General features: G+C 41.9%; 1 protein-coding gene across 1 annotated transcript in view; it reads right to left on the bottom strand.

Moving 5' to 3' along the window:
- Positions 1-238: 238 nt before the first annotated feature.
- LOC127557610 (immunoglobulin superfamily member 1-like) overlaps positions 239-16665 on the bottom strand; it is a 43908-nt gene continuing 27481 nt past the window's right edge. The window contains exons 9-19 of the mRNA XM_051990919.1: positions 12295-12314; positions 11798-12036; positions 9737-9982; positions 9138-9467; positions 4257-4556; positions 3533-3829; positions 3029-3115; positions 2893-2920; positions 2653-2729; positions 2502-2539; positions 239-2207 (exon numbers count right to left, since the gene is read on the bottom strand). Coding sequence (XP_051846879.1) covers positions 2088-2207; positions 2502-2539; positions 2653-2729; positions 2893-2920; positions 3029-3115; positions 3533-3829; positions 4257-4556; positions 9138-9467; positions 9737-9982; positions 11798-12036; positions 12295-12314 — 1782 coding nt within the window. The 3' untranslated portion in view covers positions 239-2087. The remainder of the gene's footprint in view (positions 2208-2501; positions 2540-2652; positions 2730-2892; positions 2921-3028; positions 3116-3532; positions 3830-4256; positions 4557-9137; positions 9468-9736; positions 9983-11797; positions 12037-12294; positions 12315-16665) is intronic.

Below are 16665 nucleotides of genomic sequence, written 5' to 3'. Positions count from 1 at the left end.
CTGATTCTTTCAAGGGACAAAATCAGATGAATCTTTTTTCTCCATTTTCTCTTATGTTGTATATTATTTCCTAACAGAAACGTTTAAACATTTGTTTTCAAAACATTGTATTACAAATTGTTTCCTTTCCTTTGACCACAGCCCTCTTCACACTAAGAAGTCAAGTAATTCAGTATAAGATACACATGTGCAAACATGTAAATCATTTCCACAGTAGTCATGTTCTAAAAGAAAACAGACCAAAAATGCCCCACAGAAAATAAAGAAAAAAAAAGTTCTTTATTTTCTATTCAGAGACCTCAAGCACTTTTTCTGGGGATGGATAACAAGTTTCATTATAAACCCTTCAGAGTTGTTTTGTATCAACATATTGTTGAGAATAGTTGTCCTTCACTTCTGCTCATCTTATTGCTGTTACTTTGTACACAGTACATTTCATGTTGCATCAGTTCATAGAAGTCTTTCCAGGTTTTTCTGGCAGCATCCTACTTACCATTTTCTTATAGTACAATAGTATTTCATCAAAATCACATACTTCAATTTGTTCAGCAATTCCATAATTAATGAATATCCCCTCAATTTCTAATTCTTTGCCCCCCAAAAAGATCTGATATAAAAAGTCCTTTTGTTTTTGTTTTCTTCTTTTAGATACAGACCTAGAAGTGTAATTGCCAGCTCAAAGGGTATGCATGGTTTTGTAGCATTTTGGACACAGTTCCAAATCACTCAATAGAATGGTTCAATTAATTCACAGTTCTGCCAACAAGGCATTAACATCTCATTTTCCCCACATGCCCTCTACCACTTGTCTTTTCCCTTTTCTGTCCTATTAGTCACTCTAATAGATAAGAGGGAGTACATCAAAATTGTTTTAATTTTAATTTCTCCATTCAATAGTGAGGTAGAGCATTTTTTCATATGATTAGATAGCTTTGATTATGTCATTTGAACTGTTCATACTTTTGATCAGTTATTAATTGAGGCATTGCTTTTATTTTTATAAATTTGACTCAGTTATTTATATGTTTGAGATATGAGACTTTTATTAGAGAAAATTGCTTTGAAAATTTTTTTTACAATTATATTTGCAAACAGGATTTTTTCTCTAACCTATATCTCCCCTGTTATTTTTTCTTTCTCCTTTCATCTTATTCCTCCTCAAAATTGTTTTGTGTCTGATTAACCCTCCCCTAGTCTGCCTTCCTTTTTATCATTTCCCTTTCTTTTCTTATTGCCTTCTCCTATTTCCTGTGGATATGGTAGATTTCTATACTCAACTGAGTGTGTGTGTTATTCCCTCTTTGAACCAGTTCTAATGAGAGTAAGGTTCAGTCACTCCTTCTTCCTCACTTTTCTCCTCCATGTAAAAGTTTATTCTTGTCACTTTTCCTTAAGAAAATTTCCTTCATTCTATCTATGTCTTTCCTTTTGTTCCTGTATGTTCCTCTCTCCGTCCTTAAGTTCGGTTTCTTTAGATATCATCCCTTCACATTGAACTAATACCTTCTGTTTATATGTGTGTGTGTGTGCGTGTGTGTGTGTGTGTGTGTGTGTAATATAACTTATATCTCCTGTATACTCCCCCCCCCCCCACACACATCCTCCCTAATATGAGAAAGTTCTTATGAGTCAGAAATACCATTTTCCCATTTAGGAATGTAATCGTTTAATGTTGGGAAGTCCCTTTTGATTTGTTTTTCCTGTTGACCTTTGTACATTTCTTATAATGTATCTGAAAGCCAAACTTTCTAATCAGATCTTTTCTTTTCCCTAAGAATATTTGGAAATCCTCTATTTCACTGAATATTCATCCCCCACTCAGGGATTATAATCACTTTTGTGGGTTTGGTGATCCTTGGTTCTAATCCTACCTCCATTGCTTTCCAAAATATCTTATTCAAAGTCTTCCAGTCCTTTAATGTAGAAATGGCTAAATCTTGTGTTATCCTGATTTTGTCTTCATGATACTTGAATTGTTTATTTTTGGGAAAGATGCATTAAGGAACAGATGAAATAAGGGTGAGGGTGAGTAGAAGAAATGGATGAAGAGAAGGGAGACAATTCCTTTGAGAAAAGTGTCCAATCCCTCATTCTACTGTGTCATAGACCACAGTTTCTGTGAATGAATTCCTGATGTCAGTTTTCATCTTATTCATGGTCCTTATGTTTAGCTGAGTCCTTCCCTGTGGGTCTTCAGTAATGGGGATCTGAAGAAGAAATACAAGAGGGAGAGAACCATGATGAATTAGGAGCAGATGTTCTTTATCTATTTCTGTGTCATGAAATCTTTGAAGACTCATCTGTTGAAAGCAATAGATGCCATTTCATTCTCATACTTTTAGATACTTGAAATATACTTCATAGAATTATGAAAGAAATAAAGGATATTGAAGTACAGTTATGGAAATGTCATTTAAATAGTCACAATAATTTAAGATATCCTCATTTTAGAGTCATTGAAAGCATTATTGGAGGTAGAAGACAGAATGGAGTGAACTCACCAATAGTCCCCTTGTTGTCTCCCTGGTCTCTTCTTTATCTGAAGTGAAGAATAGATTCCATCATTTCAATTCTCCCAGGATCAGGATTCCCTTCTACTATTCCTCCCCCTCCAGGCCAGGATTCTGTCATCTCCCTGAACAGATAACTTACATGGCTTTTCCTCTCTGGCTGCCTCACCATGATGGGGCTTGCAGGTATTCCAAGGAAGACAAGAGCAACAAAAATAGCTACAGTAGGAACAAAGGGAAGACATGGGATAAGGGGTGGGAGTTCACTCTCGGATTTTCTGTCATCATCCCCCCTTCACTAGAATATCTGTCTGCTTCAGAGTCTGGGTTACATGGGAAATGGAAAAAAGGCACAATGGGAAGAGGAGCTGAGATTTCTTACCTCCTAGAGATGTATCTCTGCAAAGATCCTAGTGAGACACACATGGGAAGAGAAAAGAACAAGGTCAGAAAAGATCTTAGAGGAAGAAGGTTAATCCTTACCCATCTCTGTTTCATCTTCTTTTCTCCAAACTTACCCAGTAGTGCAAGCAAGAGAAGGCAGAGGAGGAGGAGGAGGAGAAAGGAAGCACAGCTAAGGATGATGGCGAGGTTGTTACTTGGCTCTGAACATAGGTGAGGGGAGAGACAAGAGTCATCATGAATGACTGTGCTATGCAATGCCCACATTTCCCCTATAAAATTGTCACTACATTTTCTTCTCTTACTCCCTTCTACAGCTTCCCATCACCATCAGCATCAGAGTTTGGTATAAATCATGAGGGAGGGTTTATCTCTTGGAATAAGAGTGAGATAGACTGAAACCCAAATAAAGATGTATTTGTTAAAAATGACATAAGGAGGAATGCCTCATGTCCCAGCTCACACATTGGGTTCCCATTAACCAGGAAATGAGGACGGGGTGAAAGTCTCTATAGATTCTTACACTGTTTCTTGGCCAGAAGTAAGGCCATGCTTTCATTTCCTTGTAGGGTCTGAGGAATGGAGTGGTTGCCAGTACCTTCCTGTTGGATTTCTCTCACCTTTTACTTCTCTTACAAGAAGCTCCAGGGCATCACTAGACTGCTTCCAGAGACTTTCATTGGTGCCCAGCTGATAGCTGCAGCTGTAATTGCCAGAGTCCTTGAAGGTTACATGGGTCAAGGAGAACCTACCCCGGTCTTCATGGGCTTCCATGCTGTGCAGGATTCTCTCAACTCCCTCCTTATACAGAACAAACCTAGGTATCCATGAGGGTCCCCAGCAAAGGAGGGTCACATTGCTCCCTGAGGCTACTTGTAGACCAGGCCAGGCTGAGAGGGAAGGCTTGGGGAGTGCATCTGGAAACACAAACAAAGACCCGAGATACTGAAGATCCCCTCCACAGCTGTGTTGAGGGTGGGTGTAAGGGAGGCCAAGATCATAGAGGTCTCTGAAGAATTTCCTGACCAACCATTCCATTGATTCTGACCATTCATTGCCCTGAGTCTGCTTCCCTTAACAGGAGTAGATACTAAACTCCAGATGGTCTTTGGGGCTATCTAGGAAAATACGGTTATTTCTCCTTCCATTCTTGTCCCTTGAGCTTGATGCAGTTCCTGAGCTGATCCATCCTTCCAACTATGTTTTCCATTTCCTAAAGGATAACTAGTCCTTATCCCAACCTCTCTTTTTGATGTTAAAAGGAGGCCACATTTTCTGGGCTGTCTTTCAATCTTAACTTCCATCCTTCTGTTTTTTGCCTGGAGAACTTGAAGCCATTCTTACCTGTCACCAAGATCTCTAGGGCATCACTGGGCTCTGATGCCTGGTATGGAGCCATTCTTTCATAGTAGACACAGGTGTAGTTGCCAGAATCCTGGGGCTTCACAGAGAGGAGGGGGAAGACAGCTGAGGTGCCAGATGTGTTCTGGCTCTGCAGGGGCTGAGGTCTGCCCACCTTCAACAGAGTAAATGTTGCTTTCCATAGTGCTGACTGAGGGGTCTGCCTGCACAGGAGAGTCACATGCTTCCCAGGCTCCACCATCAGGCCTGGGAGGGCTGAGAGGGAAGGCTTGGGCAGAGATCCTGAGGGGGAAGAATGGGGCGGGGTGTCAGGACACTTGGGTGAAGTCCCTATTCTGACTCTCACTTCCTACATGACCATGGTTCATTCATAGGGCTCATCTGAGACTCAGTTATTTCCTCTGTAAAGGAGGAGGTAGGAAAAGAAGATCTTTCCTTTCATTCTAATCACCCAGCTAGCAATCTAAGTTAACTGTTACATGTAGAGAGCCAGAATTCTGGAGAAGCATACTTAAAACAAAGTGTTAACTCAGTGGAATTGATAAGCCAATAGTTATCTAGTTTTGAATGGTGATTAATAGTTCTCTAGGTCAGTACGTGTACTTAGTACTTAATATAGTTCTACCAGATGCACACCTATGATGATGTAATTATAATAGAGTATATATGAACCAACAAGGACTGGATGAGAGACATTCACTCCATCTCCCACCACCTTGGTGGCTTCCCTGTTATCCTTCATTTCTCCACTGAGACCAAGGCCCATCTGAAGCGTCTCCAGAAAGCTAGCCTGGGCCCCAGGCAGTCAACCTATCTGGTCCTTTCCAGCCACATACACCCAGCCTATGATCTCATGTCTCTGATGACTGAAAGATGGGGAGATGATGGTCTCTTCCTTCTTATCAGGACCATCACATTCAGGCTCAGGGATGAGTCAGAGTCCAGGATAGTGAAGGTTTGTCTCCAGGCTCTGTCATTCACATGTAAGTGATCCTGGACAAGCCTTTTCCTCTATCAGGGCCTCATCTGATTATTGGTAATGGAAGGATTTGATTTCTTTCAGCTCTGGGTATCTGTGCCTCTTCTAACTCCTAACTCAGGCTTTACCATCAGCTTTTACCCAAGATGCCAGATCACAACAGAAATATCTCATGTGTGGGAGGGGGGTGTGTGGAGCCAAGATGGCAGATAGGACACAGGCTTCATTCTAAGCTCCCTTTCTACCCTCATTAGTAATTATCAAATTCAGCTTCTGAAATAGTGCTTGACTGGTAAAAACCACAAACATTGGGAATACAACAAATTACTAGTTGAAGATAATCTGGAAGATCACCAGGAAAGGTTTGTCCTGATAGGGCAAGAGGAGCCTAGTGTAGGCAGGGAGGCAGAACATAGAGCCTAGCATACTGAGTGGACAGGTGGTAGATGCAGACTCTGCGGGTGGAGAATTTGCAGGGAGGACTCTTCCACAGGTTGGCTGCTCTACTTTGGTTGTAAAGCAGATCAGCAAAGAAGTTACACAAATGCCAAAGATAGAGTGTGCTCCAAAAAACACCAGAATTTAATAGGACTTGACTAAACCCACCCAGCACCAGAAGTGACTCAGCACGGACCAGGACAGCCTCATTCTGCAGCCTAGGGCTTTTGTCCAAGGCAGCCACACTTCTGCACAAGGCAGGGTGGGGGGAGGAGGGAGGGACTCTGCCTAGGGCAGTGGAACTTCTGCTGCAAGGCTCTTCACGGGGCACTTCCACAACCCAGCTGCTCTTTGTAGCTTGTTTGCAAGACACCTACTGTCCATCTATCTGTCCCTGTTCAATAGGGGAAGCTGGTAACCTCCTTGCCCTGAAGGCAGATCCTAAGGACTTTTAAAAAAATGAGTAAAAAAGCCAAGCAAACTCTAACTATTGATGGCTTCTATACAGAAAGAGAGCAGGTTTCCAACCCTGAATTGACCAATAGCAGACAGTGTCCAGACAAAACCCCAAAGAGGGGTGTAACCTGGTCTCCATCACACAAGGCTCTCCAAGAAGAAATTATAAAATATCTTAAAAGAGAGCTAGAAGAAAAATGGGGAAAGGAAAGAGAAGCTCTGCAAGAGAGTACAGAAAAGGCATATAACTTATTAGAAGAAAAATTTGATAAAGTGGTAAAAGAAAACAACTTCCTGAAATGTGAATTGGAAAAGGTAAAGAACTCCCAGGAAAGTAGGATTTGTGCATTGGAAAAAGAAAATAATGCAGTAAAAAAAATAGTGCAATGGAAAAAAATTCCATAGAGCAAAACAACTCATTTAAAAACTCAATGGGACATATACAAAAAGAAGTAAAAAAAAAAGCTAATAAAGAAAATAACTCATTAAAAATCAGAACTGAACAAACAGAAATGAATGATTCATTGAGACATCAAGAATCAGTCATGCAAAACCAAAAAAATGCAAAAAATAGAGAAAATTTTATATATCTACTTGGAAAAACAACAGATGTGGAAAATAGATCTAGAAGAGATAATCTGAGGATTTTTGGACTTCCTGAAAATTATGATGAAAAAAAAAGCTGACACTATTTTACAGAAAATCATCAAAGAGAACTGCTCAGATGTAATAGAATCAGAAGGTAAAAGATGCATTGAAAGAATTCATCGAACACCTTCTGAAAGAGACCCCAAAATAAAAATCCCAAGGAATAAGGTGGCTAAATTTTAGAACTATCAGACTAAGGTAAAACTATTACAAGCAGCCAGGAAAAAAAAAAAAACAATTCATATACTGAGGAGCCACAATAAGAATCACTCAGAATCTAGCTGCTTCCACATTAAAAGATTAAAGAGCCTGGAATCTGATCTTCTGAAAGGCAAAAGAACTTGAATTGAGTCAAGAATAAACTAACCAGCTAAGCTGATTATTTTCTTCCAGGGAAGAAAATTGATATTTAATGAAACAGATGAATTCCATTTATTCCTAGTGAAAAAACAAGAACTAAACAAAAAATTTGACCTCCAAATATAGGACTCAAGAGAAGCATAAAAGATAAAAAAGTCTTGAGAACTGTATTTCTGTTATGGGTGTACATAAAGAGCATGTGTATAATTTGATTTTACTCTTATAATACAAAAAATGGAAATAGAAGTGGAAAGGGGATAGTATCACAAAAAAGGGAAAAGGGGAGATAAAAAGAGTGAAATTACATGCCATGAACAGGCAATGGAAACCTCTCATATCTGAGGGAATTTAGGAAAGGGGAGGAACATTGTGTGAATCTTATTCTCATTAGATTTGTCTCAAAGACAAAATATTAGACATATTTGGTTTACAGAGAAATTTCTCTCACCTCATTAAAAAGTGGAAGAAGAAAAGGGAAAAGGAAATGAGTAATAAATGAAAGGTATAAAAAAGGGGAAGGGACTCAAAGGGTATTGGAGGGATTCTAAAGAGGTAGAGCTGCATGTGGCAAATGGTGCCTATAAATTTAATACTGGGGAAGGGGGTAAGAGGGGAAAGAATAAGAAAAGCATAATCTGGGGATAATAAGATGGCAGGAAATACAGAATTAGTAGTTTTAACTGTAATTGTGAATGGGATGAACTCTCACATAAAACGGGGTGGATAGCAGACTGGATCAAAAGCCAGAATCCTACAATATGTTGTTTACAAAAAAAAACACATTTAAAGCAGGGAGATACATACAGAGTAAAGGTAAAAGACTGGAGCAGAATTTATTATGCTTCAGGTGAAGTCAAAAAAGCAGGGGTAGCCATTCTTATCACAGATTAAGCAAAAGCAAACATTGATCTAATTAAAAGAGATAAGGAAGGAAACTATATCTTGCTAAAGGGTAACATAGACAATGCAGCAATATCAATACTAAACATATATGTACCAAGTGGTATAGCATCTATCTTCCTAAAGGAGAAGTTAAGAGAGTTGCAAGAAGAAATAGATAGTAAAACTAGATGGAGATCTCAACCTTGCACTCTCAGAATCAGATAAATCAAACCACAAAACAAATAAGAAAGAAGTTAAAGAGGTAAATAGAATATTAGAAAAGTTAGGTATGATAGAGCTTTTGAGAAAACTAAATGGAGTCAGAAAGGAGTACACTTTTTTCTCAGGAGTTCATGGAACCTATACAAAAATTGACCATATATTAGGACATACAGACCTCAAAATTAAATGCAGAAAGGCAGAAATAGTAAATGCATTCTTTTCAGATCATGATGCAACAAAAACAACATTCAACAAAAAGCTAGGGGTAAATAGACCAAAAAATAATTGGAAATTAAATAATCTCATTGTAAAGAATGAATGGGTGAAACAGCAAATCATAGAAACAATTAATAATTTCACCCAAGAAAATGACAACATTGAGACAACATACCAAAATTTGAGGGATGCATCCAAAGTGGTAATAAGGCTAAATTTTATATTTTTAGAGGCTTACTTGAATAAAATAGAGAAAGAGAAGATCAATGAATTGGGCTTGCAACTTAAAAAGCTAGAAAAAGAGCAAATTAAAAAAAAACCCAATCAAATGCTAAACTTGAAATTCTAAAATTAAAAGGAGAAATTGATAAAATTGAAAATAAAAAAAAAACTATTGAATTAATAAATAAAACTAAGAGTTGGTTTTATGAAAAAACTAACAAAATAGATAAACTTTTGGTAAATCTGCTAAGAGAAAGGAAAGTAGAAAATCAAATTGTTAGTCTTAAAAATGAAAAGGGAGAACTTTCCACCAATGAAGAGGAAATTAGAGCATTAGATCAGGCTGTATGGGCCCCCTGCTCTTGGTTCTGCGAGACCCCTGTCTGGGCAGAGAGCAGAAGAGTCACACAGCATTATTCTTGGGTCGCCACACTTCTCACCTATCACCACCAGCTCCAGGGTCTCACTGGATTCTGATTGTGTACCAGAGGCTGTCCTGTCCTTGTAAGTACATCTGTAGATCCCAGTGTCCTCAGGTCTGACAGAAGGGAGGGAGAAGTCAGTCCAGAGATCTGCTGAGGTCTGGTTTTGTAAGGGCTTCTGGATCCCCATCTTCCACAGAGTGTATATCACCTTCTCAGGAGAAGCCAGCCTGGGCCTTGAGCACCAGAGAGTAATATTGGTCCCTGGGGCCACCACAAGGCCCGGCTGGGCCCGCAGAGTGGGTCTGGGTAGTTGTCCTGAGGAGAAAGGGGTGCCTGAGGTCAATGTCAGATGTCATTTCTAGACCCCCTCTGCTAACCCCCTGAGAGGACCAGCAGAAATCTTGCTTTTGGTCTCACTCTCTGCCTTAGATCCTGTCTGAGTGGAGAACACCGCCATTATCCTGGAGCCTAAACTGAGATGGCCCAGAGGTTCCTTCCAGCCCTATTCCAACCATCCCTTTAGAATTCCCTGGATCTTATGCTGTTCCACTACTTTTGTGGGCCTCTATGTGGGGACATGGAATGGGTACTTAGGGATTCTTATGAGCAGTCACCAAGCACAGTCAGCTCCACCACTGGGCTAGGATGGGATGCTCTGTGTGGTGGTGTCTTCTTGTAGTAAATACACCTGTAGCTCCCAGTATCCTTGGCCCTCACAGATGGAAGTGAAAATTCAGTCCTGAGCCCTGCAGGGATCTGTAGCAGTAAGGGCTCCAGGCTCTTTGCATCCAGCAGGGCAAAACTGCAGTCCTGAGTGGGGGATTGTTCGGGTATTTGGCACCAGATGGTCACTGTTTTTCCTGGAGATATCAAGGGTCCAGGTGAAGTTCCAATGTTGGGTGTGGAGAAGGCTCCTGGTGAAGGAGGAAGGAAGAAATTTAATGGTCTGATCGCCCCAATCTCATGCAATCATTCTATGACAGAGCCAAGCAGGGAAAGGTAGGCCAAGGGTACTTGATTGGGCCCATTTGTACAATCCTATAGGCTTGGGGTACTTGGTACATGGGCTCCTTGTTCACATTTAGAAAGCTGTTCTGAGGCAAAGGTGGCTGTCAGTGTACAGAGCAATGGAAGAAAAGTGACATGGGGAGAGATCACACTCTCACACTTGCCCCCATTCTTACTCCCTTCAAGGGGTCCAAATCTCGCCCTACAGCCAGGCCAGCAGGAGCAAGGATGAATCCTAGTACAACATAACTGACAAATTCAGTCCTTTCTATTGTATTTTAAGGTAAGAAAAATCTCTGTCTTCTCTTCCAAATAACTCCATATCTCTGGGATAGGCAGATCTCTAGATTCTCCAGCCTCAATTTCCCTACACGGTGGCAGGTGCTTGTCCTGTCACCCACTGTCAATACTGCAGTGAAATCAGAGCAGTAGGTTCTAGAGGAGAATGGGGATTCCTTCTGAGCTCTCTTTTTCCTACCCTCATTCATCATCTATCAGTCATTTCCTGCTTGGTGAAGGGGGAACCCCAAAGATTTAGGGAAGGAGTCATTCTTGCTACTCCGAAGATGGTCACTGTCCCAAGGATCACAAAGTTTTTAGCTCAAACACCCCCATTAGACCACCCAGCCCATTAGAATATGAGCTTCATGTCACGAAGGGAGGAACTGAGTTCCAGAAGGCCAGGACTTTCCCATAGTCACCCCACCAGCATCTAGGAGGACAGGTGTGTGAATGTTATTTCACAGCCACCATATTTAAGGCTCCTTCTCCCTTCATCAGGTTATTTTCTGTCACAGTCAGATGGACATTAGCTTGCAGTAGTGAGAAGGCTCTGTGTTAGAGTGGATCCAAAAGAGAGGTAAATATGGCATTCTGGGAAGGACCAGGGCATTGCCACATGATGCCACCTGGGACAGCATCCTGGGGCAGCCAGCATCTGAGCTGGGCTTTAAGCATGTATAGGAAAGCAATGGGTGAAGGTGAGATGGGCATTAAAGGCAGGGGAAACAGGGTGAGCAAAGGCAGAGAGGTGGGACATGATGGGGATTGGGGGAAGCATCTGTCCAGGCTGATGCAAATGTAGGGAAGCCAGTAGGGAACACTGCGAGACAAAAAGAGGCAGGTGAGATATTGGCGATGTGAGCATAAAGAAGAAAGCAAATGTTCATCTGGGTAAAGTTTCCTCAGTAAAAGCTGGGTGCCCCAGCTCCCAAAGGCGGCTGTGTATGTCTGAGGGAGGAACAGCCTGGCTCATATGGCTGAGTCACCAAGGGACCCTGAGCAGATGGGGGAGATTCCTGGGTTTGCAGCCAAGAGAAATGGCTCTTAATCCTGTCCCTGACACTTCAGATCCTGCTGATTTGCTTGAGTCATCTTATCTCTTCTGCAGGCCTCAGTTTCTCCATCTCTAAAAGAAAAATCATCACATGTGAGCTCTCCTCCTGGCAGAATTATTGAGCGGAAATATTTCTAAACTTCATAATTTTAAACTCTGAGTAGGTGAGGCAGGTGGTCTCAGAGCCTACGGAGGTTATTGGTGAGGGGAGACAGTTAATAAAGACCGACATTTTTTCCTTTTATTCATCGACTCTCTAGAGTTGGATGTGGGGCTCCTCTCCAAGGACTGGCCTTCCCCCAAAGGATGATTTGATACCTGCACCCCTCACCTGTCACCATCAGGGCCAGGGGTTCACTGTACTCTGACCACAAGGGCCCCTTTCCAGAGCGGCACCTGTAGCTTCTGGCATCTCTCTCATCATCTACTTTCCTGAGCACAAAGTCTGCCTGTGACCACGAGTCATTTCTCTCCTCTCTGAGCTCTCCATCCTTCCAGAGCTGGAACCTGTCACTCCCCAGTTGGCCCTGGCACCTGAGGGTCACATCCGCTCCCTTGGCGACCACGGGACTTGGGAGAGCCCAGAGGGTGGGTCTTGGAAAGATTTCTGAAGAGGAAAGTAATTTGATTTTTAGGGATGTCTCTGGAGCCAGTGTTTCTCCTCCACATCCTGAAGTCCCTCCTTTCATCACCCCTTCCATTCCTTGCAATGCCGCCTGTTTTCCTTCCTGTTTATCCCAGGAGAGGATTCCTGGGTTGATTTGAGACAAAGACAGAAAAGAGAACATTGTGCTTTTGGGGTCAGGACTCACCTGTCTGTGCCCTAACCTCGCAGTGCAGACAAAGCCCTGTAGGAGAAGACCAGGTTACAGATAGCTCCACTCCAGCCCATGCTGAACTCTTCCCCAGCCCTTGCCAAAGCCCCTAATCATCTAATTCTGCTTTTCTCAGAATATGAAGGGGGATCCCTGGGAGCAGAGACTGGGTCCTGCTTTGCCCCCAATGATTCTGTCTCCTCTTTAGGTTTCCTCCCTGTCCTTCTGACTCAGTCAGCCAAGTGTCTTGGCACAATGTTCCTCCCTCACCAGCGTTAACCTTGGAGACTCACCGATGGAGAGCAGCAAAGTGAGTGTGGAGTCCATGGTGGGTCTTCAGCTCTGTCCCAGTCTCGACTGTGCAGAGGACCAAAGGTTGCAGGATTGGAGGCTGGCCCAGGATGTGGTGGCCAGCCCTTCTACCTCAGGCCTCCTAAACCCCGACCCCACAGTTTCCGCACTTATACTGATAAAAGGGACCATGGTCCTCCAAGGTTTATTTCTGAACAAACTAGAGTGACTTAAAGTAAATGGAAACGGGAAAGGACTGTGGAATATGATGGGTATTTAGTGTTAAAGACGTCTGACGGTGATCTGGGGTCACATACACACATCCCTGTTCTGTGAAAGGACCAGCCCTGGCCACAAAAAGCCTGACCCTGTAATCACGAGGATTCAGATTTAATGCCAAACATTACAGCTCCGGAAGGCTGACTTGAGGGGTGGATGGACACATATTCCATGCCTGGTATGACTTCTCGATGAAGGTCTTTTGCTGTTTTAATATGAACATCATCACCAGCAGCCACAACACCCATAGTAACAACAGTGGATATCATTGTAAAGTACTTTGAGCTTGGCAAATATTTTACAAACGTGTTCTCATTTGAGCCTCAGAACAACATGTGAGGTAGGTATCACATTATCCAGATTTTACAGATGAGATTGCTGATGGAGACAGAGTTAAATTCCCTGCCCAGGCTCATAAAACAAATAAATATCTCCATATCAGCATTTCCTGGTTCTAATCGATTAAAATCATGAATCCAAATGCAGATGATGTAGGCATTTGTTGCTCTCCATCTCCAAGGATATAAATGACTCAGTCACTCCATCTCCTGTAGGATGCCAAAATGGCCAGCACTGGTATTGGCTGCTCTGTTTGCCCTTTGGTCAGCCCTTCTCCATACGCTTACAATAGCTGATTGACTAGGACATATCAAGAGTCAATCGGGACAGTAGCTGACTGTTCTGGGTTGCCTTGCACATCATCAGTCAATAATCTGTTGGCACAGTCCCATGAGACAAGTGGCATCCTAGCTAGAAAGACCCCAGCTCAAACTCGATGACCATTTATCAAGCTTCTGCCATGTTGCCTGACCTGTGCTAGTTGCTGGGAATTCAAAGAGAAAAAACAAATAGATCAGTCCTTACTTTACTGGCAAGGGCACAAATATATTTCAGTACAAGCATTTATGCAGAACTAATTTGCAGGTTAAGGGTCAACTTTCATTTAAATGATTGTTAATGATAGTACAGGCGTTGAGAGCGCCCAAAGAAAATGTGGGGAATAATGAGCTGGGACACAAGAGGAATTGAAGTTAAAGTAATTAAGCATGGCAAAAGAGAGTCTGGAATGCAAATAGCTTTGACCTTGTTAGTGCTTGGCTCAGCATACCTGGTGAAGGCATTGGATGGTACCTAGGCAGGCTTTCAGTTCATTTAAAAGTAAGATTCATCAATTTTCATTTCCTGTGGCTGGAAATTGGGGATGAGGATACATTTGTGATTGTAGGTCCGATAGTCTCAGGTTCTATTTGACACACAATCAGTGCATTGAGCAGCCTCTGTCATCTCTTGGGGATTCAAAGACAGAATATTCCCAAAGAGCCTCCATTCTCACAGGTTACATAGCATGTACATAGACTATGTTTATACAGACTAAATACACGCCATGTTAGTATAAAATAAATATACATCTGTGGGTAGATATGTATTTGTCAGGGAGTTAAGGCACTAGTGTATACGCTACTAAGAATAATTCCATTTTCACGATGGTGTGTGAGCAGATTCTCCAATGAACAGAGGATCTCAGTAAGACAAAGGTGGTGGGGGAAGGGCCTAGAGATATGAGAGATGGCCCAAACAAAGATATATCCCTATATAGAAACAGATCTATGTCTATAAATACACACCTCATAGCAGAGTATAAATATCAGAGTCAATTTTTCATCTAACTTTCTGGTGGTTTTAGTAAATGGAAAGCTTGAGGTGAGACCAATGTGGTGAGATGACTGTTCCAAACATTGCTGAGACCCTCACCTTCATTTCAAAAGTGTTACAAGCTTAGGCTGTGAGAGTGCTGCTTTGCCTTGCCTCCACCAGGCCACATCAGACATACTTTGGAGTGTGATCCTGTAGAATCTGGAATAATGAGGATAAATTCTGGGCAGGGTGATATGAATGATCACCAGTCATTGATCTGGCAAATCCCCTCCATGAATTTGGGGGATTTAGAATTCAGAGGCCCTGCCCTTGGGGATTAGAAGAAAATATTGGTAAGTGATTAAGAAGTAGTTCAGCTCTGGGCCTAGAATCTGCTAGGAAATGTTAAGGTCAAGGATGAAACAGCTTCCTTCAGGGAGAGGACGGGAGGGGTAACTCATGAGTTTTTCCCTTGATCTCTCCTTGGCCCCTTCTGTATCTTAGGAAGAGGGAGGTTTCCAGGACTGGGAATCCCTTCCACAATCCCCTCCCATTGACTCATTAACATAACCCTTCCTTGCCCCAATGACTTACATAGTGGTTCCTCTTTGGGACCCTCATGCTGCATGTGGCTACTCCAAAAGAGACAAGGGCAATAAAGACATTGATATGGAGAGAAAGCAATATGACAGGGGATAATGTTCCATCTGGGAGACTTTATGAACATCCTGTAGTCACCATGTTTCCCAATTAATGTAGAGGTTCCAAGGTTATGTTGGAAGGAAGAAACAGAGGATTATGGGGAAAAGAGATGAATCTACTTATGTCCTAGGGCTTTCTCCTTGCCCACACTCTGGTGATACACAAGGGAAGGGAAGAAGCAAAGTCAGGGAAGATCACAAAGAAGAAATTGAAAGTCCCAGTCCCAATCTAATTTTATTCCCTATGACATAAAGGTTTAATGATGTTTTACCTATAGAGATGAATCCTTGGCAGAGGAATGCCATCAAGAGAAGGCAAAGGAGGGAGGAAATGGAGCTGAACCTGATAATGAGGGTGTTACTGGGACTGAAGCTAATGTGGTTGAGAGAGAAGAATCTTCATAATTCACTATCATTAGATAACCCTCACATTGTATCTATATTTTCCTCTCTTATTTCCCCCCAAATATACCCATGTTCACCAGCAATCCAAAGATTAAGGGAAATGCTGCTCAGAAAGGGCTTCTCCCCTGAAATTATATTCAGAAGCCTAGAAAGTAGCATAGCATTATGGGTCCCAGGGAAGTATGAGGGAAAGTCTCACATGCCAACCCACAATCTTTTTTTTCCTACAGGCCTGGAATTGAGGAAAAGTTTAAAATAACAGTAGTGTCTGTTCCCATGTTTCTTGGCCAGAGCCAAGGTCTTGGTTTCTTTATGTTGTATTGGCTAAGTAAGAGAGTGTCATTGGCACCTTCCAGTGAGTATTGTGGGCTTCTGCTTCTTACTGCAGGGGGTCATTGCCTTTTTTCCAGAGACTTTCCTTGGTGCAAAGTTGGTAGTGAAAGCCAAAGTCCTTGAGGATCACCTTTGTCAGGAATAGCTGTTCTCCATCTTGGGTGATATCCATGTTCGCGAGAATTTTTTCATCTCCTTTCTTTTAGAGAAAAAGCAATTATTCCTTGAGGGTCCCCATCACAGGAGGGTCACACTGGCCTTGAGATCACTTCTGGGCCAAGTCAGGCTGTGAGGGAAAGCTTGGGACATGTATATGGAAATCCAAAAAGAAGTCAGAGATCCTCAATGTTAGCTTCACAGTTGTAATGTTGGTTGAGTGGGTGAAAGTAGCAAGAGGTGTGAGGTCTCAGAAAGACACCACCAGAAAGACTCCAATGATTTTTTGATGAAGGGAGCCATCTACACTCAGAGAGAGGACTATGGGAACTGAATGTGGATCACAAAATAATATTCACAGTCTATTTGTTGTTCTTAGTTTGCGTTTTGTTTTCTTACTCATTTATTTTCTTTTTTGGATCTGATTTTTTTGTGCAGCAAGAGAATGTATAAATATGTTTATACATATTGGATTTAACACATTTTAACATGTTTAACCAACTATATGTGAAAACTTGATCACAAAGCAGTTGATACAATTTTCCAGGCAAATATCTCTGAACCATCAAAGATTTTTCCCAATT

This window comes from Antechinus flavipes, chromosome 3 (assembly GCF_016432865.1).
Source record: "Antechinus flavipes isolate AdamAnt ecotype Samford, QLD, Australia chromosome 3, AdamAnt_v2, whole genome shotgun sequence".
In the NCBI taxonomy this organism is placed as follows: domain Eukaryota; kingdom Metazoa; phylum Chordata; class Mammalia; order Dasyuromorphia; family Dasyuridae; genus Antechinus; species Antechinus flavipes.
This window is presented reverse-complemented; position numbering and strand designations above follow the sequence as displayed.